The 27,592-nt window shown below is 41.5% G+C and overlaps 2 protein-coding genes across 2 annotated transcripts; one reads left to right on the plus strand and one right to left on the minus strand.

Annotated features, from left to right (window-relative positions):
* The first annotated feature begins 13,910 nt into the window (after nt 1-13,910).
* LOC100018088 (hypoxanthine-guanine phosphoribosyltransferase-like) lies at nt 13,911-16,335 on the plus strand. The gene is made up of 2 exons (XM_056825898.1): nt 13,911-14,192; nt 15,343-16,335. The coding sequence occupies exon 2, from the start codon at nt 15,529-15,531 to the stop codon at nt 16,198-16,200; it is 672 nt and encodes a 223-aa protein (XP_056681876.1). The 5' UTR covers nt 13,911-14,192; nt 15,343-15,528; the 3' UTR covers nt 16,201-16,335.
* Nucleotides 16,336-26,028: 9,693 nt separating this feature from the next.
* On the minus strand, nt 26,029-27,024 carry LOC130458990 (olfactory receptor 52L1-like). The gene has a single exon (XM_056826161.1). The coding sequence runs from the start codon at nt 27,022-27,024 to the stop codon at nt 26,029-26,031; it is 996 nt and encodes a 331-aa protein (XP_056682139.1).
* Between the last annotated feature and the right edge of the window lie 568 nt (nt 27,025-27,592).

Below are 27,592 nucleotides of genomic sequence, written 5' to 3' on the forward strand. Positions count from 1 at the left end.
AAAGAAAGCTCTTTTTATTTTAAAATTTGAAACATGTAATTCATACCTTCCATCTTGGAATAATACTCTATATATCTTTTTCACTTGGGATTCTCACTAGCTTCCAAGGATTCAATTTTCATCCTTAGGTTGAGAAGTCACAGATGTATATATTTAGCCCTGACTTCTTAATTGCCATGGGCAGAGTCCAATCTCACTCACTACTTCAGGATTCCCAACTGGTGGTGAATGATCAGTCAAAATAAATAACAAACAGAAGACAGTTTAGTCATTATGACCATGGGACTGCTTTGCATCTTGACAGCTGCTCTGCCATTCCCAGGCTTGATTTTTATTTTTATACCCATTTTCCTGGCATGCAGGTTACATTACCTAACACACATGTTTAAAGATAGATAATTAGAAAAGTGAAACACATTAACTTTTAACAAATTGTGATTGCAGACAGAATACAAGATAAATTATTTCACCACAGGTGGCTTAATTTTCTCAATACCCTGGGTATTGGAGCACAATTCAATTATACACTAGTCATTTCTCAGGGTTCTTACTAGGGAGTTTCTCACTGGCAAGTTACTGGTTTCTGAAGTCGAGTCACTGAGGCATATTGAAGCTTAGTGTACCTGTACTGTACCTATTGTAAAATTGAGATTTGAACTCTGGACTTCAATCCCCACAAGTCCTTGCTCCACTTCCCCAAAATGCTTTGTAATCTCACGGAATTCTGAGGTGGGCGAGATTGAGAAGGTACTTAAGCTGATTGCAAAGGCTTTTGAGCTCTTTTCTCTTTTTGGACTTCCGTTTTGGAGCAGACGTGGCTCTTTCCATAATGTAGGTGAGGTCTTGTCTAGGCCTCTGGCCTAGGCAGGTTTTCCTTATCCTGTATTTTCTTAAATCCTTAATCCTTAATAAACCTCTAAAAAATATAACACTCCTTGCAGAGAGAAACTAATTTCTACCTGCCTCAGTCTCCCCTAAATTTTAATCTTTACACTATACATATTGTATGGGCCTCTATTATTGAATTGTGTGCTGGCTTCATGAGAATAGTCTTCTGTGAGTGGGAAAGTTTTGGGCTTGGCCTTGCCAATTCATAAGTAAGGGGCATTGATGAAAGAGGTCATGTGAAGGGGGTTGGGTGGGCAATCACATCTCACCAAGGACCACTTTGTGGTCTCTCCAGCTACCACGAGTGACTGTCAAAGCGTAGTGATCTGATGGCTCCCAGCAAAAGAGCACCTCTCCTTTTCTCCAGTCCAATCCAATCAACAACTATAGAGCACTTAGTATGTTGAAAGTAGGGATACAATTAATATGAAAGAAGACAGTTCTAAAAAAAAGTATATAATCACAGTTTAAAAAGACGATACCAGGGCAGCTGTATGGCTCAGTGGATTGAGAGCCAGACCCAGAGATGGCAGGTCCTGGGTTCAAATCTGACCTCAGATACTTCCAAGCTATGTGATCCTAGGCAAGTCAGTTACCCCCCATTGCCTAGCCCTTACTGCTCTTCTGCCTTAGAAGCAATATACAATTTTGATTCTACGATTGAAGTTAAGGGTTTTAAAAGAATAAAAAATCAAAAGAGTATATAAGTATTCTCTAAAAGGGGAAACAACACACAAAAGAAGGCAGGTAGGGAGAAGAAACCATTGAGTTGAAAAAAATAGACTCAAATCCAGGACTTCAATCCCCAGAAGCCCTTGCTCCACTGCCCCAGAATGCTTTGTAATCTCACTGAAAACCTCACCTGGGCCGAGAATGAGATGGGGTATTTAACCTGATTGCAAATGCTTTTGTGGCTCTTTTCTTCCCTGTTTTCCGCTTGCAAGCAGACGTGGCTCTTTTCATTATGTAGGTGAGGTTTTGTCTAGGCCTTTCTCTGGCTTAGTCATGTGCTTTCTTATCCTGTATTTTCTTTAATCCTTAATCTTCAATAAACCTCTAAAAATATAATACTCCTTGCAGAGAAAAACTAATTTCAATCTTGCCTTAGTATCCTCTAAAATTTTAATCTTTACAGTTGGCGTAACCACTTCGGGAAAACGAAATATTTCAATCTTCTGATTCTTTTCTGATCTTAAGTCCAGCTTTTAATAGCTAGTGCCTAGAAATTTTTTTGATCCACGTTTCTCTGGCCGAGGTTTTTTTTACCCTCGCAAAGCTGCTGCTAGTTGCAGCCATTAGCTCCCGGCCCTGCCTGCCTGTTTGCTATTTGCCTCTCACCTGGTTCCCGGCTGCTTCTCCCTGCCTGCGTGTATTCCTGCCTGCAGCCCCTGATCCTGACACCTCTCCATCCTCACCTGGTGCTCTGGCTCCTGGCCCTGCATTCCTGCCCCGGCCCAACCCTGTGGTCTCTCGCCCATCTGGCCCAGCCAATTCCAGTCCAGCAAAAACTGGCCTCTGACCCAGATGGCTCATCGCCCCAGCCCCAGAACCGAGGCTGCTGGAGCAGATCCAGTTTCTTCAGGATAAAAAACTAGCTGGTAAAAAAAAAACAAAAAACTGGGGTATTGGCCACATGGGTGGAGGGGAGAGACAAGAGGGAAAGGAGAACAGGTAATTTTCCCTTAGGCTAAGCCTCTGAGTGGCCGTGGGTTTGACCACGTGGGGGGATCATAGCAGGGGAAAGAGAAGAAACAGACTTTTCCAAATAGGAACTTAAAAGCAATGGGATATTTAAAAGGATACCTTTTGACCATTCTGGTAATTTTATTGTCTTCACCTGTGTGTCAGTAAAAGATTCAACTTTAACTTTGAATTTGCAAATTGGTGGCTCAGTGAACTGAGAGCCAGGCCTAAAGACGTGCGGTCCTGGGTTAAAATCTGGCCTCAGATTTTAACTTCCCAGCTGTGGGGCCATGGATGAGTCCCTTAACCCCTATTGCTTAGCCCTTACCACTCTGCCTTCAGACAATAGACATTTAAATGGATAATAACCCAAGGAATTTTAAGAGAGACTAGAAGCTATATTTCAAAGGCATTTCAGACTCCAATGGTTTATAAAAAATCTCTGTATTGTATTGCATTTTACTATTTGTTTTGTTTAAGATATAACTTTGTGATTTTAAGTTCATATATTACTGGATTCAATATTATTCTGTTACACTGTTCATTTAATGTACTGAGTTTTAAAATTCTGTTGTTTTCCCCCTATAACTGTGCTGAACAAATATTATTGAATAAGCTCATATTAAAAAAAAAAGCAGCTTTTCTATTTTTGCCTTTGTAAATTGTCACATAGAGGATAGATGGACTCCTTCAGAACTGGTTACAATTGCTATAACAACCTTTGGAAAACTTCCTTGCTAAATATCTCAAATGATTTTAAGGGTTTTTAAAATATGATTTTTGGAATTTTTAACAATCTCTGGTCAATTTTGCCTGCCCCTCCCGAAGGTAAGACTCACTCCAGTAGCTGAAGTGAAATACATTTTATAGCTCCCAACCTTCCCACATTTCTAAATATGTGAATGGAAGTTGGGGCAGTTAATCTCAGGGCATTTGTACACCTAAAAAAGCCTCCAAGAAAGGAGCATCTCTTATTTATACTCTTCAGCTCACTACTTTACTTCCACCAGAATCCTATATAGATTTCTTGATTATGTTCAAAACCCAAGATGAGTTTTACTTTGTTTAAAAATATGTTTATTCACCAAGGTTGAAAGATTTGCTATGATTGTAAAAACTTATAACAAATATCTATTAATTCATAAGCTTTTAAAAAAATGTCATACAGCAAATTATGTGAAATATGGAAGTGTGTTTGTTTGCTATTGTCACAGTGGAGCATGGCCAGACATGAAGAGGAAATGTATCTCATTTTTGGTGAGAAAGCCTTGTATTCTACATTTTCTTAGCTGACACAGAGTGTCAATGATTATAAGCTATATTTTTGAATTTTTAAAGCTCTTTTATTATTATATTTTTCTTGCATGTGCAATATACTATTTTTTCTCTCTTAATATTTGAAGCACATGTCACCAGTATTTTTTTTTTAAACCCTTACCTTCCATCTTGGAGTCAACACAGTGTATTGGCTCCAAGGCAGAAGAGTGGTAAGGGCTAGGCAATGGGGGTCAAGTGACTTTCCCAGGGTCACACAGCTGGGGAGTGTCTGAGGCCAGATTCGAACCTAGGACCTCCCATCACTAGGCCTGGCTCTCAATCGACTGAGCCACCCAGCTGCCCCCATGTCACCAGTATTAAGATTTTCTTTAACTTTTTGATTTTGCAGTACTATAAGTTTAAAATACATTTGCTAATGCATGCCTGAAAAAGCTTGTGACTATAAAAATGATGCCACTAATTATTTAAAGAAATTATGGAACTTTGCTTAATGATTCTGTCTGATTCCAGGATAAGATATACACAAAAAAGCCATTGCACAGAGCCAAAGAAAAGCCAATCCAGGATGGATTGATGCACCTCTAGGCCAATACAAAGGTGTTGAACCTAATGTGAGACTTGGGGGTTGTGATACTTGACTTATGTTAAGATGTAGACCTTCCTTGTGTCCACACTCACTCTGAAGATACTCACAGACAAGTATCCCCAAACTTGGCTCCTACTAGGCTTCTATAATCTGGTCCCTTCCTTTTCTGCCTTTCATAGTGTGGTACCTTTCTGTAGTCCTGGCTACTGACTGGGTAAATGCATCATTGCTTAGATCATTTTGATTGGGCCCTGATTCAAGGAACTGTTATAGATTTATTTTTCCTTTACTTGGAATTTTTACACATAAGACTTTGATAGTCTATATTTTCATACAGTATTTTTTCATTTTTTGGATTTTTCTGATATCTTTTTCATTTCTCTTACCAATTGATTCATATACCTCATACTGCAGCCATGCATCCCTAAGTGACCCTGTATTTTTCAATCACCCACAACACGAGGGAAATGTAAAAAAAAATATTATTATTTAAATTGCAAAGTTTACATGATACCTCTCCGAATCCAGAACTGAACTGTTGGAGAAGACACCATGAAGAAGCCTCCAGACCAGCCAGCTGAACAAAAATGAACTTTGGGTGTATTTGATTGAACATTTATTTGTATGTATACTTTCATGCCAAAGGGGACTGCCCCCTAACTGGCTTTCTGTCAATGTGTTCAGCAATTATTGGTTTTGTTCTTTTTTCTTTTATCCTCACATTATTGTAATCTTTAAGTTGATTATGTTTTTATGATCCTTTTGGGGAAAAAAATTAATTTTTTCCAAAAATGATCACATGGGGAAATTGTAAAAAATAGACTCAAATCCAGGACTTCAATCCCCAGAAGCCCTTGCTCCACTGCCCCAGAATGCTTTGTAATCTCACTGAAAACCTCACCTGGGCCGAGAACAAGATGGGGTATTTAACCTGATTGCAAAGGCTTTTGTGGCTCTTTTCTTCCCTGTTTTCCGCTTGCAAGCAGACGTGGCTTTTTTCATAATGTTGGTGAGGTTTTGACTAGATCTCTCTCTGGCCTAGTCACGTGCTTTCTTATCCTATATTTTCTTTAATCCTTAATCTTCAATAAACCTCTAAAAATATAATACTCCTTGTAGAGAGAAACTAATTTCAATCTTACCTCAGTCTCCCCTAAATTTTAATCTTTACAGAACACACAGTGTGGCTTGTGAAATTTAACCAATAAAACAATACAAAGTCATTTCTCTGGATGTAATATCATTTCCGAACAAGGCATGAAATCTGTTAATAAAGGACACGTCAAAAGCATGTCCCCATTTCCTCCAAAAACCTAGAGGAAGCATCAGTTTTATACCTAAATGTGTCTTCCTTCAGATTGAACTGACTAGTTATTATTGAATCCTTTCCTGACCATCCTGATTTTGGATATTTTAATGAGGAGATAAGCCAAGCCTTCTCATCTCCTCTCCATTGCCTTGTTGTTGGGAGAGGGAGGGATAACGCTCAACTTGTGAGGGTCAATCTACACCTAGGGGAAATGGCTTGTCAATGTAGCAGAGTATCCCCTCTCTGGCACTTAAGGAGTAGAGTGTTAGCTGGTCTCTAAGCAATCTTGGCCAGAAAACATAAACTATCTCATGCAAGCTTTTCTTGGCTCAGGCTTCCTTTTCTAGATTAGAGCTTTCCAAATTGTGGTAAGGGGAGAATTAAAGACAAAGGGACATGTCACCCTAGTTGGCTCTATTTTAGCCATAAGCTAAAGTAAGGGTTCCTGCCCAGGTAGATGCTTTGGTGCCTAGGGGTGATCACATCCCACACTTAAGAGACTGCCTGCGTTTTCAGCAGAGGGGTCTTGACAAAAATCAGAGGGAAAAGGATGGATCCCATTGATTATTAATATTAATTTTCCTCACTGTCACAGGGGCATCACTGTTCCATAGAATTGAAACCAGGCAGGGTAGAAGATGCAAAGTGAGTCATCTGACATTTCCCTGATATTTCTCTCTTCTCTTTCCCCTCTGATCACATCAGTGCCCTTTTCTGGATTCTCAGCTGGGGGAGTCCACTGAGGCCCTGTGCTGAGTCCTCTTCTCTGGTCCCTCTGTATTATTTCACTTGGAGATCATTAGCTCCCATACATTCAATGATCATATCTATGATGAGGATATACAACTGTATTCAAACAGATCTAACCTCTTATATGACTTCCAGTCTTGTGGAAGGGGAAAGGATGGTGATATTTTAAAAAAGAAGGGGGGGTGGGGAAAGAAAGAAAAAGAATTCTTTTCAATGGAATCATCATAGAGAAGAGGAAAGAGCAAATGTTTTTTTTAAATGTCAGCATAATGCATAAGCCAGGGGTCCCCAAACTTTTTACACAGGTGGCCAGTTCACTGTCCTTCAGACCATTGGAGGGCCAGAGTATAAAAAAAAAAACAACTATGAACAATTCTATATACTACTGTCTGGGATAGGACAAGCTGCAGCACAGTCTATGATGGGCCTGTCACACCTTGCACAGGGCCATCAAAGCCACCTCTATACTGGGCAACAGTATATACAGTGCAGAATCCCCTGCCCCAGATCGCAGCTCACCATGTTGATGTCTTCCATTGTGAGGCCACATAATCCTTTGCATGTCACCTCCTTCTCATTCAGTTACTCTCAGAACAAGGTGCCATGCAAAAGATTATGTCACCAGAGGTAGTACTGTACGTGAGCGTCTCCACACTTTGCAGGGCCACCACATACAGTACTCCAGTAGCACAGGATGTGGATCTCCTCTCACTGACCACCAATGAAATAGGTGACCCTTCTTGAAGTTCAGTGGGGCTAGATAAATAGCCTCAGGGATTTTCATGTGGCCCGAGGGCCATAGTTTGGGGATCCCTTGCATAAGCTATGAGTCAGTAATCTAGATTTTGGTTCAATTCCCCAACAAACCCTGAAAAATGATGAGTACCACTTTGATCCCTTCTACATGATTATTAATTGTCTCTAGAATTTCTGATTGATAATCTATTTTTTTTTATATTTAACATTATTTTATTTGGTCATTTCCAAACATTATTTGCTGGAAACAAAGATCATTTTCTTTTGATAATCTATTTTTATTAAAGGTAATAAGTGATTTTCCTTGATTGTCTAATCTCAGGCTCCTCACAGAATAATGAGAAAATTAAGCCCCTGGGGCAAAATCATATCTTGTGCAAAACCTTTGTGTATCCAGTCAGAATCAACAGTTACAATACAAGGATATAGAATGATCTCAGACTGTTAATCAAACAATTTGTTAAAAATTAATGTATCACTTCTCCAATTATCTTAATTCGAACATGTATATTGAACAATGTAGCTGTGTGCCAAGAAAATGAGTTTCAAAATAAAAGCAAAAGCTGGACATGTTGAAACAGCCATTTCTTGCAGAATCTTGCCCCAGGCAAATACATACCCACAGCTGCCTTTTGCCTCTCATTTCCACCTACCAAGGAACACTGCAGCCCTGAGCAGGGCTGGATCTGGGCTCATGACAGTCTGTAACATTAGAGTAATTTTAGGTGTACGTTAACATATGAATGACAAGTGAGTTACTGTGTTAATCCTGGGTGTTTGGATCTATTTTATAATGTACTTCATATCAAATTAATTCACATAAGTGGCTCCAGGGACCAGAAGATTGCCCAAAAGTCATGGAGGATAGGAGCCCTTAGGGGCCTGGAGCCTGGGAGACCAATAGCTCTTGGAAGGCTTCTGAGAATTGGGATGTACTATGTCAGAATGACCCATAAAGAAGCCCAGATCAAAAGTGTTTCTGACCTGTCCATGGCTAGTCACTATTACTCATGTCAAGAGTGTTCCCTATAATCCTTCACTCTGACACTTTAACTTCCCCTTTTTGCCATTAAAAAAAATTGTCAGTGTCAATGGTCCGAGTTTCAGGTTTTGAACTGACAGGAAACCTGAGACTGCTGGCCGTGTGATCCTTCAGTTACAGAAAAGCCCTGTCTCTACTCAGAAGGGTCTCCAAGCATTTTATTTTCACAGATGGAAGGGAGGAAGAAAACAGAACCCAGATCAGCAACTGTCAAATAATACACATTTGGATGAATGCAATCTCTGTCTAGCTTCCAGAAAAGTGAACTTCCAGCATGAGAAGGTCTGAGGCTATTAAACCACTGCCTGATGACATTTCAAATTGGAAATTGTTAACTTTCCCAACAAATTCTCCCCCTTTCTCAAAATTTTTTTAAAAAGTATACTGCTAAATTCACTTCCATCATCCTTAGTCACCCAGACTTACAACCTAGGTATAGTTATCTCAACATTCCTTTTTTTCACTTCCCACATCCTATCACTTGCCAAGTCCCTTCTGTTCCATCTTCCCAAGACCTCTCTTATTGCCATGTTCTCCTCTCTGCCATTGTCATCATCCCCAGACTGGCCTTCATGGCCTCACACTGGGCTACTGCAATAGCTTTCTAGATATCTCTCCTGCCTGAAGTCTCTCCTCACTCCAGGCCATCTTCTACTCAGCTATCTAATTCATTTTCCTATGTACAAGTGAGAAATGGAATTCTTGGTTCTCTTTGTCTACTCTGAGTTTACACTTGTAAAAAGGAAATCCTTTATTCTCTTTGCCTAGTTGGAGTTCACACTTTGGTTAACAATGACTTAAGTACCCCTATTAGTACCTCCCTAGATGGTGAAGACAGGATTAACTCTCCTTTGTCTACTTTTTGATTGAATCAACAGAAGCTCGAACTAGTTGGAGGAGCTCCTAAAGCACTTAAAGAATTCACACCCTCAGAAACTCAATCAGACAGGAAACTATGAACATTATTGATGAGAGTTCACACCTGTAGAAGGTGAGAAATGGATCCCACCGACATTGCCCCTCTGAGCAGTGCTAGGCAATTTGAAATCTATGATTGGCTCCTGGGAGGAGGGGGAACTTTTATTTTCATGTCTATTGTACTTTTGGGAAGGTGGAAGGAAGGAAGGTGGAGAGGAGAAAAATTAGGTCTCAAAGAGTAGTGATGAAGTGCCAGGCAGTTGATGGTGTAAACCAAAGTGTTTGGAGTGAGATATTAGTGTATTATTCTCAACTATATTGGCAATATTAAAATCTCCAAAATGTATGTGCCCAGGACTCCAGAAAGATCTAGTAAAGTAGATCTCTCAGAGACAGCATCCCTAACAGGATAGGATTGCCCCACCCCATTCAGAAGACAATGCCCTTTTAATTACCTTTGACCTGAGTGAGAGAGAAACAACTAATGTCTTTACTAGATTGTATAAGTGGAAATTTTGTATCTTTTGGACTTCATCTCTCAGCATTCTTTCCTCCTCCCCAAATTCCCTTTTTCCTTTGCCTTTGTGCCTCATTACATTGTTTGTATTTAATGGAGGTAGCTCCTCCCTCTCCTCTTTTCCTCTTGGGAGGCTGGTGAGCTCTCTCAGATTCTCTAGTGTTTTACTTTCCCGTTGCTTAAAGTTAAATATTTAAAAATATTATTAAATATAACACTTGGAGCATTGAATATTAATTTTTTAAATTTAAAATACTGTATAAGATATTTGGGGATCTTTGAATTTTCACTATAAATAGGTTTAAAACTATAGTTTAGTGATAGGTTTAATAGCCTTAACCCTTGGACACTTTAATTTTGTATTCTTTGTCCCCTCTCATCTCTTACTGACCCAACCTGTGTAATTTGCATTGGGGGTGGGGGAAGAAATGCCTGTCCAGGAGTCCAGGTGGATGGGAGGCTCTGGAAGGCACCCCCAATCAATCCTGCTCCCAAAATGTTGGTCTGTAGATTGGGGGCTGATTCTGATCTTTGACCATTAGCCAGGGGAGGTTGATTTGGAGGGTACCTCCTTCTGGACCTGACTAGGGTGAATGTGTCAGGATGATGTCCTTTATTCTGAAGGTTGTATTTTTCTATAAATAAGGGGTGTTTCTGTAAGCTGGGGGTTTTGTCTTGGGCTTTTTATCTTTTGATTTGTGTCCTTTTTACTTTTGGAGCTTGTAACTTTTGGGTCTGGCCTTTTCCTTTCTCTCTCAATAAAGCATTTCATTTCTGAAAATGGCTTCCCAGGTTTCTGAAATATTGGCTAAAGAGGGTAAATCTTGAAAATTTCAAGGTCCCCTCAATTTGTACCCCATACAAAAGAAAGTGAAATGGAATGGGAAGTCTGGAGAAACTCTGGACATGGTCTCGGGTCATGGAAGCCAGATTCAGGGCTGGTTTGACTAGGGAACGGAGGAATTTTGAGACAGATAGAAGGTGATAGATTGCTGAATTCCAGTTCTACTTCAGACACTTACTTATTAGCAGTGAGAACTTGGACAAGATACTGTCTCTAATCGGTTCCCTTTCCACAAAATGGGAAAATAGCCCTTGCCTCAAAAGAATGTAGTCATATTCAAATGAAATCATCTGTGTCAAGGACCTTGAAAGGGCCATAGACATGTTATAGGATGGTTATGGCCATTCCTTGAACAGGGATAGGGGCAAGGAGCCACCAATGCATATTCCACCGGGGAGTGGTCATGGCACTGATTGGAAGGTCTACCAACTGAACAATTCACACTCAGCTTTGCTGGCTCTTTTTGCCTGAGGTGCCTTGGCCCCAGGGTGTTTCATGGGCTTCACCAGAAGCCTGTAGCCAAAGCCAGAAAGTCTGCCATCTACATGAGCAACACTGTGTAGGACCATTCCTGAGCCTGGGGTGGTCACTCCTTGGTTTGTCCCTCCAGCTGCTGTTTCTGATGCCATGGCTGCACTGCAGAGCCCACGGACTTAGCAACTAGGGCTCCTGGGCATACTTTGTCTCCCTCCTAGTAGATGGGAGTTCTCCAGTTCAGAGATCAGAAAAAGTAAAACTTGGGCTTGGGCTGGTTTACTCAGACACTGAGCTCCTGTCATCAGTCCTGTTGTGGGTTCATTTGGCAAAGAGCTCCCTGCCTTGAAGTGAGAACTAGAACCTCCTTCACTCTGGGTACTTTACACTTAGTAATCAATGAGGAGGCTGATGTGTTTGTCTCTCTCTGAGCACTTTGATGCACTCAGAAAGTAGCTCAGAGTTCAAAGTAGCTAAAGGAGGTGCTAAGTATGCAATGTAAACAACTACCCCCTGGGAGGGGTCCTCTTGTGTGCTTTTACTTGTGATTGTATGTGATTTGCACAACACAACTTCAAAGAGACATCACTAGCCTTGGGGAGAGGGGAAGCACTTTCTGTGTTTGGCTGATGAGTGGGAAATGACTGAAGCCTCTCTGACTACTGAAGAAATGGAAAGAGTTGAGAGAATTGTGAATAATGTAAGAGATTCAAGTTCCTAAGGTGGGGGCTGGGGGGTGGGGTTTGGGATGGTAGGGAGGTGGGGCAGCTGGGTTGCTCAGTGGATAGACAGACAAGTCTAGAAAAGGGAGATCATAGGTTCAAATCTGACCTCAGACACTTCCTAGATGTGTGACAGTGGGCAAGTCACTTAACCCCTATTGCCTAGCCCTTACCACTCTCCTGCCTTAGAACCAATATCCAGTGTTGACTCTATGATGGCAGGTAAATAAAAACCAACAAGTAAATAAATAAATAAATAAAACTATGGTCACTTGGCCACATTGTACATGTTTTTGCCTTCTGGGTTACAAGAAACTGCTTAAAATGTTCCTCTTCCTAAGATTACTAGGTCAACTCAAAGATTTTCTTTTAGTACTAAGAGTGAGCCACAATGGAAAAGGGGCCTCTATGGGACAAGCTTTATAAGGCATTGGAAGAAGTACTATCTCACAAAGCAAAAATTAACATTGGAAAAGAAAAGTGAAAAACAAGAAAATTTTTTGATGATGAAAGGAACTATAGACTATAATCTATACCATAAAGAATACATTTAGATGTACCAAATGTTTCCCAACCCCAATTTATAAATTTCTAAGCTTTAAGAAAACATGGAGCATAACCTAATATTGATAGGAAACTTCAGTATCCCTTTATGAGTGTTGGATATGTCCAAGAGAATCAAACGAAAGGGAAAATGGGAAACAGATTTCTGGAGAAACTAGAGGAGAAAATAAATATGGCATTTTTTAATGGGAGGACCCCATAAATATAATCTCTCCTTAATTCCAAGAGGTGGTTTTCATGACTATTGAATAGTTCTGTGGTTTTTCCAGTTTAGCAATACCATGGCTGCCCTGCATGACCCATGTGAATTCCCTGCCACAGAAACAGGGACTCTTCAGGATGCTTTGACTCCTTCCCAGTGGATGGTAACTATCTAATCCAGAAAGCAGGAAAACGAAAGCTTGGGCCTGGAGTGACTTCTTCAGACAAGGAGATCCCTCAGTGAGCCCTGGTCTTGGTTCATTCATGAGGAGAGCTATGTGGTTAAGTGATTAAGAGAGAAGTGTCTGTTCATTGGTTCTGAGCAGTCAACAGTTGGAAGAACTCAGAAAGTGTCTTGGAATTTGAAGTCATTCAATGAGTTGCCAAGCTGGGAGAGTGGTCCTAGGTGAGGGGAAACAAAGACATTTTTTCTCCTGAGCCCTCTTTGAGAGGACAGTAAGTGACATCTCCCTATCAAGAAGAAAGGGGTGGAGATATCTGGGAAAGGCATCAAAAAGACCAATGATGACTCCCTTTGAAAGTTCAGAGCCTAGAACCCAACTGGAACTGTATTCCTGACAAAGAAAACTCCTAGCAGGATAGCAAAGGTAAGTTACCTCCTGGGAAAATACCTTCTTTCTTGGAGTTCTACAAAAATCAAGAGAGTTAGCCTTTGGACAGCCTTTGGAGTCATTAGAACTATGAGGCTGATCAGAGTGTCTGTGTCATGGCTCCATGACTAAGGTCCAGTTTCTGACTCTGCCTAAACTTCACTTTCCTCATCTCTCCAATCAGGATTTAGTGCCTCTCGCATCCTCACTGAGGGAGACTCAGAATCCAGTAGGATAATGCATGAAGATGGACAGAAGGTCTTGAGAATGGCCAAATGTTATAGAAAGGTAGCAGTGTCCTGATTCTGATTCAGTGAGAATATTCTCTTGGGTTATGTTGATTGGGGAAACTGGCTATAGATGACCTTTCATCTGGTCAATGACAAAGCTAGATTCCAAACCGGATCCTCTATTTCTGAGTTTTCTCCATTGTTCTTTCTACTCACTGCACCACACTGCCTCCTTTTAGTAGCCTAAATGAATCCGTAGGGTGAAAGGAAATTCTCTGTTCTCTTTGTCTATTCTGAGTTTACCCTTGTAAAAAGGGAATCCTTGGTCCTCTTTGCCTTGTTGAAGTTCAAACTTTGGTTAACACACTAGATTGTGAAGACAGGATGAAGTCTCTTTTGTCTGCCTTTTGACTGAAGCAACAGAGGCTTGAACTAGGTGGAGGAGCTCACACACCACTTAGAGAATTCACACCCTACTTAGTGAAGCCAGTAAGATACTTGGAGAGCTTCCCCTTTTTTGGACTCAAACTGCCAGAAACTTTTGAATTCTCTGAAGAGTTCACAAACTCAGAAACTTGTGAATACAAACTGGGTGACAACCCAGAAACCTGTGAATGCCCTTGGGCGGTGCCGGACACTTCGGAAACTGTGATTGGCCCCTGTGAAAAGGGGCAGGGACAGGAGACCACCATAAAAGCCTTTGGCTGGGCACTCTACTGAAGTTGTCTCTTAGAGATAGTCTTCAAGGGAACTACATTGGAGACTGCAGTGTGCATCCTGACTTCATCTTAGACTCTGACTCCTGGACTACTTGGTTGGGTGAGTGAAAAGGCTGATCCCCTCCCTAGTTTACTAAAAGACTAACTTCTGTCTTGGAGGAGGCCATGTGCTTACTGGCTCCTGGCCCTCCTGCCTGAGGACTAGTATAGGCATCTTCTCTAACCTCTTTCACATTTCTCAACTTCCTTGTTTCCCCTGTATTTTGGTCAAGAAGCTTCGGACATGAGATAGAATCATTTCAACAACCACATTATTTCATCTTATTTAAGTCCAACCATTTAATTTCACCTTTGAAATAGGTAGCCAAGAATTCCCATGGAGCGCAGTATTCTCAATTCTCACCTGGCATTTTTCTCTTAGCTTTTCTTTTTCTTCTTTCTTTCTTTCTTCCATTTTTTGGGGGCAGGGGGGCGAAGAAGGTTGTTGCAGGATCTTTCTTCTCAGAGGAGCTTTTTAGCAATAGAGAAGGAAAGTATAGTGAAAGGCTAGTCTGACATTTGACAGATTTTTCAGTTGTTGAGATATGGTCATTTTAAGATATATCCTCTGCTTGGTGACCCCATGTGGTGTTTTCTTGGCAAATATGCCAGTGGTTTCATTTCTCCAGCCCATTTTACATGCAATGCAATGCATTGTGATTGGAGATGATGAACCAAGCTAAGATTCCGACTCATTTTGCATCCCTTCTAGGAAACTGAAACACGCAGGGTGAGGTGACTTGCCCAAGGTCCTACAACTATTAAGTGCCCCAGGCCAGCTGTGAATTCTCAGAGAAGTCTTCTTGACTCCAGGCCTAGCCCTCTCTCTACTGCTCCACCCAAATGACTTGAACACATTTCAAGTCATGCCAAAGCATTGATGACAATATCTGTTCTTTTGGCCACGGTCTCTTCCAGATAGTTTTGTTCACATTTTGAGTCCTCTTGCTTCCCTCTCACCTGATCTTCCCTCTCATATTCCCTCTCCTAGAAAGAGGAATGTGGTTGCCTTTCATTTCTCTGCCCACAGCCTAGGTTGTAGCTAACATTAAGGGGGTGCAGGAGGGGAGAACATTCTGAGAACCAGATAAAGGGCAAGTGTTGAGCCAGGACACCCTGACTAGGACAGGCAAAGAAAGCTAGTAGCCACTGGCCAGGGTCCTACTGCTTTTTCAGCCATGTCACTTGGACACTCCTTCTTCTCTCTGCAGGTACCAGTGGTGAAACAGCAATCAGTGAGACTCAGCTCAGAGCTGTGGCTGGCAGAGGCACATCTTAAGACTTCCCTGACTGCTTCCTCCTCTTCCTCTTCCTCTTCCTCTTCTCCTTTCTCTTCCTCTCTCCTCTCTCCCTCTTTCTGGCCACCCCCCAGCCCCAGCTGAGCAGTCCAGAGCATCATGGCCAACAGGAGCCCCAGCATCCAGATTGGAGATGATGCACCAGGCTACGACCTGGACTGCTTTAGCATCCCGAAGAATTACGCGCAAGATCTGGAAAAGGTGTTCATCCCTCATGGGCTCATCATGGACAGGATTGAGCGGCTGGCCCGCGACGTGCTCCAGGACATGGGAGGCCAGCACATCGTGGCCCTCTGTGTCCTCAAGGGGGCCTATAAGTTCTTTTCCGACTTGCTGAATGCCATGGAGACCCTGAACAGGAACTCAGACCAGGCCAGTCCCATAACGGTGGACTTCATCCGAGTGAGCAGCTACTGCAATGACCAGTCAACGGGCAACGTGCGAGTGCTGGGGGGAGCTGACCTCTCCAGCCTCGCTGGGAAGAACGTCCTGATTGTGGAAGACATCGTGGACACGGGCAGAACCATGCAGGCTCTGCTTCCCCTGGTGGAGCAGCATGGCCCCAGGATGGTGAGGGTGGCCAGCCTGCTGGTGAAAAGGACCCCTCGAAGTCTGGGCTATACCCCGGACTTCTCTGGCTTTGAAATTCCAGACAGATACGTGGTGGGATACGCCTTTGACTACAACGATTACTTCAGGGACTTAAGCCATGTCTGTACCCTCAGAGAGACTGCCAGAGACAAGTACGCCCTGGCTGTGCAGAAGCTCTGAAGGCCCCTGAGGAGACCCGTCCCAGAGACATCCCCAGCCCACTTGGTCCCGGGTTTCGGCTCTGGGGAGCACATGCTTAATAAATAAAGCTTTTTGCATGTACAGTACTCGCTCGTCTTGTGCGTTTTTACCTGTGATTTTATGTGATTTTACTACACAACTTCAAAGAGATATCACTAGCCTTGGGGAGAGGGGATGCACTTGCTGTGTTTGGCTGATGAGTGGGAAATGACTGAAGCCACACTGACTACTGAATCAATGGAAAGAGTTGAGAGAACTGTGAATAATGCAAGAGATTCAAGTATCTAAGGGGTTGGGGAGGGCAGTTGGTAGTGAGGGGGGCAGCTAGATTGAGATTCAGGCCTAGAGAAGGGAAGTTCAAATCTGATACTTCCTAGATCTGTGTCCCTGGGTAATTCACTTAATCCCTATTGCCTAGCCCTTACTATTCTCCTGCCTCAGAACCCATATCCGGTATTGATTCTAAGATAGAAGGTAAATTATAAACCAAGAAAAAATTAAAACTATGTTTGCCTGGTGCTGGGAGCCATCAGTCCATGACACCTTGACAGTGTCACTAGTGGTAGCTGGGGAGACCACAGAGTGGTCCTTGGTGAGATGTGACTGCCCACTCTATCCCCCTTGCATGACTTCTTTCATCAATGCCCCTTACCTATGAATTGACATGATTATTATTCCCCCAAGTCTCAAAAGAAATAATTCAAGAGCAAAACACCTGAACCCTAATTCTCCTAAACATCACCAAAAGACCAGACCCTCAAACCCAATCCCAAAAGACTATCGTGGGTTAACTTTTACTTAGGTGCATAATTCCCAGTGAAACTGCAGCTACAGGCCAAGCCCAAAACTTTCTCATGAAGCCAGCACACAAATCAACCATGGAGGCTCATACAAAACGTCCAGGTACAGTACGGATACACTAAGCTTCAATATTCCTCAGTGACTCAATTACTCAAATCAGTAACTCAAACTCCCTAGTAAGCCACCTGGAACGAAATCATTTATCTTGTGTGCAACCTTTATTCTCTCTGTAATCTCAATGCAAAAATATAGAATGTTAGTGAAGTGATTTGTTAAAAGTTAATATGTCACTTTTCTAATTATCTCTCTTTGATTTGATTTGTGTATCTGCATACCAAGACAATGGATATAAAAATAAAAATCAGATATCGGGAAAGTGGAGCAGCTGAGATGCAAAGCAATCCTATGGCTGTAATGATTAAGCTATCTTCCATTTGTTTTTTATTTTATTTTATTTTATTTTATTTTATTTTAGTTATTTTGACTGATCGTTCACCACCTGTCTGGAACACTGGAGTTGCGAATGGGGCTGGATCATGACTGTGGCAGCCTGGACATATTCTACATGTTTGCCTTCTTGGTTACAAGAAATTGCTTAAAATGTTCCTCTTCCTTGGATTACCTCAATGTTGAGGACAAGGTCCACACAGAGAATTTCTTTTAGTATTAAGAGTGAGCCACAATGGAAAAGGGGCCTCTATGGGACAAGCTTTATAAGGCATTGGAAGAAGTACTATCTCAGAAAACAAAAATAAACATTTGAAAATAAAGAAGATAAACAAGAATATGTTATGATGATGAAAGGAACTATGGACTACAATCTATACCATATGCCAAATGTTTTCCCATCCATATTTATAAATTCATAAGCTTTCAGAAAACATGGAGCATAACCTAATATTGATAGGAAACTTCAGTATCCCTTTATGAGTGCTGGATATGTCCAAGAGAGTCAAACAAAAAGGAAAATAGGAAACGAGATTTCTGGACAAACTTTAAGGAGAAAAGTAATATGGCATCTTCTAAATGTGAAGACTCCCAAAATACAATCTTTCCTTAATTCTAAGAGGTGGTTTTTCTGACTATTTTATAGTTTTTATAGTTTTTCCGGTTTAATAATACCATGGCTGCACTGCATGCCCTATGTGACTTCCCTGCCATAGAAACAGGGATTCTTTAGGATGCTCAGACTTTGAGTAATTTAATATTGTCAATTAATACCTTTTCTTTGTCAGAAAGGGAGAAATATAGGTTCAAATCTGGCCTCAGACACTTCCCAGCTGTGTGACCCTGAGCAAGTCACTTGACCCCCATTGCCTAGCCCTTACCACTCTTCTGCCTTGGAGCCAATACACAGTATTGACTCCAAGACAGAAAGTAAGGGTTTAAAAAAAAAAAGGGAGAAATAAGTTTCACTATATGTTTCAATTCCATTTGTAGAATACAAAATACTTGATTATTTTCTAATACCCTCATCTACCCATCTCCTGGATTTACATCATTTCAAAACTTTGGTGGTTGTTTCTAATGGAGAATTAAAATGGATCAAAGGCTTATTTTTATGAGATGGATAATAGAAAAAAAAATCACTTTAACTGTTGGATGAATTGATTTTCTGAAATACATGATATTTCCCCTTTGAAATCTATAATCCGAAATTCTTAAAATAAAGGCTTTTTAAATAAAATATTTACTCTGTGATGAGGCACAACATCAGTTTGGAACTTTCTACACTAAAAACACAATCACAGCTCATTTCAGTGGCTCCCCTCAAGGACTAAAATAGACAACTTCTCTGTAGTTACTTTGGCCCATGAAAGTGACACCTCTGTGGTCTTCAGGTCATCCCCATGACTCCTTAGACCCTAGGGCTTCCTCTGCCATCTTCTGCTTCTCCTCTTACTCATCATTGTCTGAATTTTGTTGCAACCAGTACTGAAGAGGTATCTGCTTTTCCAGTACCCAAAACAACAGAAAAGTATGGAGTGAATATGAATGCAGCAGTCCAGAACAGAAAGAGTGACAGAAGGGAGACCAGTGAGTTTCTAGCAGAGAAGAGCCACATGCTGCCCTACAGTTAAATCAGGATTGTTGCATGGAACTATCATGACTTGTGCAGGGCATATAAAAGGGGTGTAAATGTAAATGTAGAGAGAGGAAGGTATGAGGTGCCATGGGAAGCCCTGTAGTCTCTGAAAGAGAAGAGTTTCCAGGAGGTGGGTGAGGAGTGAAGAGAATGAGAATCCCTGATCCCTTTAAATAAGACCCCAGATATGAAGATCAATATTGGGCAAAAGGGGGGGGACTTGAAGTGAACCCCAGATTAGAGACAGGCACCCTCTGCAAGAATGCAAGATTACATAAATTAGTATATAAATAAAAATAGAAATTTATTAATTTGGTATACATACTTGAGAACTATTAAATACAAAGAACTATTAAATAGTTAGGAAAAACACTCTTTAAGGAAAGGGGTTCAGGGCTAAATTAGGCCTCCACACAGGGCTGTGCAAGTAGAGGATTGAAATTTTGGTTGCTCTGGTCACTGACCCCTGGGAGAGCTAACCAGGTGAGACTGATAGCTCCAAGGAGCTATTAAAATTGGGAAGGTTATATATATAAATATATTTAAGGGAACCTGGGGACTGAGGATGAGAAGGATAGTTTATTGGCTTTATAATGGTAACAAAAGGAAAATGAGGAGTCCCTCCCTTTTTCCTTTTTGAGGAATTTTTTTAAAGCTTGGACAATGGGGAATGACCCAGGGACTCTAAAAATTCCTAAATGGATCCCAAAGGAAAGCCCAGTGTATCAAGTATTGATTTCATGGGATGTTAAGAGTTCACATAGAGCTGTGGGTCGTGAGGAAGGAAGCAATTTATTTCTGTAAATCTTGGTCAAAATGGGGTGTCAACATGGAATCTGGAAGTCCCCCAAACTTGTAGCCTAGGAAGAGTTAATGACCCCCCAGTTTACATAGCTTGAAGATGAAAGTCCCAGGTTTGACTTTGTCACCAGAGAGTTTTTCCCTGAGGGTAAGTTCAACTTCACTAGTCTTAGACTAACAATAGACTTTAAAGTAGTTTAAGTGGGGATTATGATTCCCATCAGGAGTGAAGTATCTCTTTTGTCCCAATGGTTTCTCCCCTTAGGCCAAAGTCCTTCACCAGCATGTCCCTGCCCTTGGCTGGATCTTTCCCTTTTGTGTCCATCATAAAGCATCAGACACTCACTGATGTAGTAAGATTAGGATTCTCCCCCTCAATTTAATGCTTAACTTTTAATCTCTTTCTTAAAAAGTTCTTAAAAATTTTTTAAGTTCTATCTGAAGCTTCCTTCATCACTTTAAGCAGTGGCTACTTTAAAGCCAAAAGCAATCATGTTTTCACTCAAAATATCCAGTTTCTCTGGAGTTCAGCTAAAAAGGTTTTCCGACCTTCTAACTCCTGTTAACTTGGAAATAATACAAAACTACTAAAGTAGTCAGAAAACCAAGTCTTTAATCAGGACGGGGAAAGGTTCAATATTCAGCCCCTGCACAGAGCCTGAGTGCCAAAACTTTTACAGTGTCTACACCCTGGGACTCTGGGGAAGTATCCCTGGGAGAAATCACTCTGTGAGTTGATAGCTTGATAGCTCCAAAGCACCATAGAATTTGGGGAATTTACATGCCTTTTGGGGAACCAAGGGACAGGGAAATATGATTGACTTTACAATGGCTACAAAGAAAATGGGGATTTTTATCCCCAAGATTATCAGGGAGAGGCTGATTACATTACAATGGACTCAAAAGGGAAAGATCCAACCAAAGGGATTGGTTACCTTAAAGGACTTTCACACAAAGGGAGAAACTACCAGGACAAAAGGAGGGTACTTCATAGTTGATTGAGACTGCTAGCTCCACCTAAAGTACTTTAAGGTCTATTGTTAGTCTGAAACTTGTGAAGTTGGGATTTCCCTTGGTAGAAATTCTCTTGTGACAAGGTCAAAGGTGAGATCTTCAATTTTCAAGCTAACTAAAATTGGGGGTTTTCAGATCTCAAGTTGCTACAATGTTGGGGGTTCTAGATTCCATCTTGATATTCCCATAGGCTAAATAGTCCAATTTAAAAGAACATGAAATTGAGATCTCACCAACCCTAGTGTGTGTCTCCCAAATCCAGAACTTCTGCTTCTAATAAGCTGTTTTCATGAGAAACTCATAGAGGGATAGGAAAGAAAGCCAAGAGAAGGAATGAGATGGCTCTTCACCAGCCCCATATAATTGTTACAGATAAAAATTGATCTGGAGACTATTTACCAAGTTTAAAAGCACTTATTAGTAAAGAAAAAGTTAGAGAGCAAAAAACCTTTCTAGATCTGATTCTCCATTTGGCTGGCTATGCATGGTTCCTGAGAGCACTAGAAATCAAGAAACAAGAGAAGTTGAAGCACAGAGAGGAAATACCAGCCCTGTGAAGCCAAGTGAGACTATTCAGCTTCCACCTTCCTTAAAAAAAAAAAATCCTTGGTCAGTGGTTTTCAAATGTCTGCCCTTCCATAGTACATTGACACTAGGGATGCCCATACGCTAGATCTAGACTCTGTACTGGGGATCAACATTTCCTAAATGATTTACTTTACACCAACAGTAACATATATAACTGTTGTTTCTTTAACTTTCCTATAAGCCAACATTTTGCAACAGGGCGTGGCTCCATTCAGGCAGAGTGACTGAATAACAGGAAGGAAAACATCCTCAAAGTGGTAGGTCCACCAACCATATAAAGCATATCCAAAAGAGGTTGTGACTTATTCTATCAGTTTAAGAACCATCCTAACCAATTAGGACTCAATAGGAAGCTGAAACATCTCAAGAAGCTAGTTCCCATCCATTCCCATCCCATTTAGTATATCCCCACCCATTTGAGAAAATATATCATGGTGTAATGTCAGAAAATGTATTTCCCAGCCTTTGTCCCAAAATTGTATCTCTCACCCCTTTAGGAAACAAAAATGATCTCTCTACCCATTGTTATGAAATATGTCCTGATGCAATGTAATTTTAGGGTATATAAGCAAGGGAAAAACCTCATTCAATTGACTTAGGTGGAGGAAGCCTAATGACCCAGCTTTACTGAGAGACACCAGTCTCTCCATAAACCTGTGATTGGCTTGGAGTTGGCCTCTTTGTTTTCTTTCAGATTAGTTGAAAAAAAATTTTTCATCAGGATGGGGTGGTAAAGATGAAGGTTGCAAAGAAGAAGGTTCTAACTGGATAGTGAGAGGCAGTCCTATTGATGAATGCTCCAATAGATTTAAGAGATGATCCAGTAAGAAATGCAAACCAAAACCATTCTGGGATATCATCTCATACCATCAAATTGGCTGAGATGACGAAGGGCAAAATGACAAATGCTGAAAGGGATGTAGAAAAATGGGGACACTACTACACTGTTTTGGAGCTATCAACTGATCTAATCCTTTTGGAGAGCAATTTGAATTATACCCAGAGAGTTATAAAACTGTGTATATCCCATGGAATTCTGGAAAAAAGAAAAGGATCCAAATGTTTCAAAATATTTTTAGGAGCTCTATTTGTGATGTCAAAGAATTGGAAATTGAGGGGGTACCCTGATGACAGAGTCACGCGTGGTAGCTGGGGAGACCACAGAGTGGTCCTTGGTGAGATGTGACTGCCCACTCTATCCCCCTTGCATGACACCTTTCATCAATGCTCCTTGCCTATGAATTGACATGATTATTATTCCCCCTAGTCTCAAAGGAAATAATAAAAGAGCAAAACACATGTACCCTAATTTCCTAAAACATCACCAAAAGATCCGACCCTAAAACTCAATCCCAAAAGACTATCATGGGTTAACTTTTACTTAGGTACATAATTCCCAGGAAAACCACAGCTACAGGCCAAGCCCAAAACTTTCTCATGAAGCCAGCACACAAATCAATCATAGAGGCCCATACAATACATACAGGTACAGTACAGGTACACTAAGCTTCAATATGCCTCAGTGACTCAATTGCATAAATCAGTAACTCAAACTCCCTAGTATGCTACCTGTGATGTAATCATTTATCTTGTATTCTGTCTGTAATCACAATACAAAAATATAGAATGTTAATGAAGTGATTTGTTAAAAGTTAATGTTCCACTTTTCCAATTACCTCTCTTTGATTTTGTGTATCAGCATGGCAAGAATATGCATATAAAAAGAAATCCCAAGCCTGGGAATGTCAGAGCAGCTGAGATGCAAAGCAATCCCATGGCCGTAATGATTACGCTGTCTTCTGTTTGTTATTTATTTTATGTTATTTATTTTGACTGATTGTTCTCCACCTGTTGGAAACCCTGGAGCTGCAAGTGAGGCTGGACCTTGACCATGGCAGTGCCCATCAATTGGAAAATGGCTGAACTAATTGTGATATATGGCTGTGATGGAATATTACTGTACCATGAGAAATGATGAGCAGACTAATTATTTTTAACTTGGAAACAACTACATGGGATAATAATGAGCAAAATGAAGAGATCCAAGAGAATATACACAGCTACAGAATTAATACCAGAAGAACGAATTATGGATATTACCCTCCAGAGAGTGAACTGAGATGTGGAAACGTGAAAGACTTAATTTGTATTAACATATCTGTCTCCCAGACAATGCCTTCTGTGATGTAGGGAGGGCAGGAAAAGGCTAAAAAAAAGTTACCTAACAGTGACAGGAGGTTTCAATATCCCTTTTTCAATTTTGGATATGTTGAACAGAGAGATAAGCAAAAGAAAAAATGAGGAACTGAAAAAATTTCTTCACCCTGCCTATAACAAAAGTCAGTCTAAAGATATGCCTCTTAGATACAACCCAGTTGAGAGACCATTTTATAGTTTTAAAATCAAACCATTATTGAGGGCCAAAATGAGAACCATTTCTCAAAAAATATTCCAATTCAATATTAATTTTCCACCAAAGGGAATGGAGAGGTGGCTACAGGTATGAATGGTATTGCTGAGATAGAATCAACAGGATCTAGAAAGTGATGGGATGTGGCAGGAGAGAGAGAGAAGGATCAAACATGACTTTCTCTGAGGTTTTGAGCCTGGGGTAAGGTTGGGGACATGAGAAAGAGTGATGACATCAACAGAAATAAGTAAAAAGAGAATTAGGTTTTGAGGGGAAGGTGATGACTTCAGTTTTGGACACACTGAATTTATTGCATCATCTTGTCAGAAATATTCGAATAGAGTTCTAGGGAAAGGGAAAGAAGATGTTTCTAAGGCTGGGGTCAGTGGTGATGGGAAGGAAAAAATAGATTTGAGAGAGTGCATGAAAGAAAAGTCGGTGCTAGTAGAGCAGCGATGGCAAACCTTTTAGAGACCAAGTGTCCAAACTGGAACTCTCATGCCACACGTGAATCCCCTGCCTTGCCCTAGACAGGAGAGGGAAGAAGTATTCCCATTGGGCTGCTGGGCAGAGGAATGGGTAGTGTAAGAAATGTACTTAGGTGTGCATGGTGAGGGGGAAGGGAGTAGCCCTTCTCTGTCTCTGGCAGATGTGCCATAGGTTTGCCAATCTGGTATAAAAGGGTCACATGTTGCTAGATTAGGAGCCAGATTAGAAAGCCCAGCCTTACTGCCTACAACCTTTCTTTCCTTTGGCAAATTATTTGACCTATAGTTTTCTGTTTTCTTGCATGTAGAATAAGGGTGTTGTCCAATATCCCCTCTGAAATCTTTATTGGCTGTTTATCTATGCTCTATTGGAATAGTATAAATTTGTAATGAACTTAGCATGATTTCATATTTCCCCCAAAACTTGAGAGTAGGATTAGAGAAATGGGTACCTATTGGCAGGGCAGTGGGTTGGTTAACCTTTTCCTTTCAGAGGGCATGTGGAAGGGCAATAATATACTTAAAGAGAACCAAACCACATTTTTATTGTTCCCAAGAGTTACTGTGGGTGGAAGAATGAGTCCAAAAGTATGATTATTCAGAAACCCAAACCTAATCTGTGTGAGCTCAGAGATGAGCTTCTGAAGCATAGGTTACATTTACATGTCTTGTCCCTCCGACCTACTAGATCATAAGGTCCTTCAAAGCACAAATTATATGTTATATGTGTTTGTATTCCTGCCCCCACCAAGTGCATTTTCTGCATGTAGTAGGCACTTAATAAATGACAACAGAAGAATTCACACAGAAGCTACTGTGGGCCACCAGCTTCTGAGTAATGAGTCTATCACCTCAACCCTCCAGGGCTAGTGGGGAAAAAGTTCTCACCTCTGTCTTGCTGATTGATATTCTATAAAATATCTTTGGAAATCCAACACTTTGTATGAGCATCATTGCCTTTTGGCGAGCATCTAACTGTTGAGAGCTGTCCAAACAGGAAATAATCCCACCGTGACCAGGCCTCAGCTGGAATACCAAGCCCATTTATGGGAGTTATATTTTAAGCAGGCTGACAATGAACACATCCAGAAGAAAGTGGCCAACCTAGTCACGGTGAGGGTGGGGTAGACTCAATTATGAGTCTGAGTTGAAGTAACTGAGCTGAATGTTTAGACTAGAAAATCTAGGGGGAACATGATCGGTATCCTCCTCAAATGGGCTGTTGGGTGGAAGAAGGATTCACTTTATTCTCCTGGTCCTAGAAGTAGAGAAAATGGATTATGGCTACAGATGGACTTCAGCTCTTTCTAAGGAAGAGTGGAGGCCTCTAAGGATAGGGCCTGAGCCTGAGTGTAACTTGGTGTATGCCTCACCCAGAAACTGAGCAAAGGCATATGGGGGAAAGAGTAAAGGCACATATGGTTAGTAAAATTAGGCAGTATAGCTATATACTATCCTCACTGTAATTTCCACCAGACCTCATCAACGGAATGATGAGTCCTAAATGAAGCTTCACCTTTCCTTGGAGATTCTAGTGCAGCAGTAAACAGAAAGTGCCCTAGGGCTCCTAGCCCTTGGTGAGTTGCTAAAGCCCCCTCACCCAGTAGTCCCCTCTCTGGTTAGGGATTTTGTAGCCTCTTTGACTGGTCCCCCATCACCAGTCCTGACTTCCTTCTCCAAAGCAATCTCTCTACATGCTGCCGGATCTCCTTGGTCCTCACCCCATAGATGATGGGATTTAGGGCTCCTGGGAGAAGCAGGTAGATGGCACTGAGCAAGTTCTGCACATCCTGAGACACAGACTTAGCAAACCGAAAGACAATCGATGTGGAGAGGCCAGAGAGGTAGATGGTGAAGATGACCAAGAGGTGAGAGCCACATGTGTGGAGAGCCTTGGCTCGGGCATTGCCTGATGAAATCTGGAAGGCAACATATATGATTCGGGTGTAAGAGGCTCCCAGCAAGGACAGATCGAAGGTCACTGTGATCAGCCTCATAGCCAACCCCAGCCGGTTGTTGAAGGTTATGTCCCCACACGCAATGCTCAGCAGGGCAATATACTCACAGGCAAAATGGCGGATCACTGCTGTCCTACAGAAGTGTGCTCGGGAAGTCAGTACCACCAGGGGCACTGCCACAGCCAAGCTGCGGATCAGGGCAACCACAGCCAGCAAGCCCAACAAATGTGGTGTCACCAGGTCTGCATAGCGGAGTGGGTGGCAGATGGCGACATAGCGGTCCAGAGCCATAGCCAGCAAGAGGTTGTAGTCTAGGAGAAGGGTGAAGTAGATGAAGAACATCTGAGCAAGGCATGCCTCCAGTGAGATGGGGTTTGCATAGTGTACAAAGCCTGACAGCATCTGGGGCACCACGGCACTGGCAGCACAAATGTTGACAGCCAGGAGCAAAGAAATGAGCATGTACATGGGCTGGTGCAGGCTTCGATGGATGGCCACAGTGCAGATGACCAAGGCATTGGCAGACAGAATCAAGGCATAGAGGAAGGAAAGGGGAAGAACCAAGAGGGAACGCCATTCCCGCAGCCCAGGAAAGCCCACCAGGAAGAAGTCTGTGTAGGAGATATTGGAGGTTGTGGTGTTCTCATGTTCCTCCATTGTCCATAATCTTGGGTAGGCAACAAGAAAGGGAATTTGGTGCTGTTGGAACAGAATATCATGAATCAGTTACTGTCTTGGGATCTGAGCCCAGTTAAGGGATGCCAAGATGAAGCCAAAGGTCTTATTAATGGCTGATATTCCTATAGCACTTAAGGTTTGCAAAGTAGATTTCACAGGGTTCTAAGGAAAATATACAGCAACTAAATTCTCCAGGGAAAGGATATGAATCTTTCAAGAATCAAATGATGAAGACACAAACAGAAATAATTTCAAGAAGGAAAAGGAAGCAGTTTACAGAGACTAGTGTGGATACACAAGGAATTCAGACCAACTTAAATTTTTAAGAGACCTATATTGGAAGCAGTGATGAGCAATAAAAGACAAACAAAAGAATGACCTTGACTGCAATTGCTGACAAAAATCTGGGACATTTTATCAATGGAACAGCAAACATCTAGAACACGAAGCCATGCTCACAAAGACATAGTTGGCTTCACATCAGATGAATGTCATTTGCTTTGTGGACAGGGTTATTAGAGGGCTGGACCAGGAGAATGTTGTATAT

This window comes from Monodelphis domestica, chromosome 4, assembly GCF_027887165.1.
Source record: "Monodelphis domestica isolate mMonDom1 chromosome 4, mMonDom1.pri, whole genome shotgun sequence".
NCBI lineage: Eukaryota > Metazoa > Chordata > Mammalia > Didelphimorphia > Didelphidae > Monodelphis > Monodelphis domestica.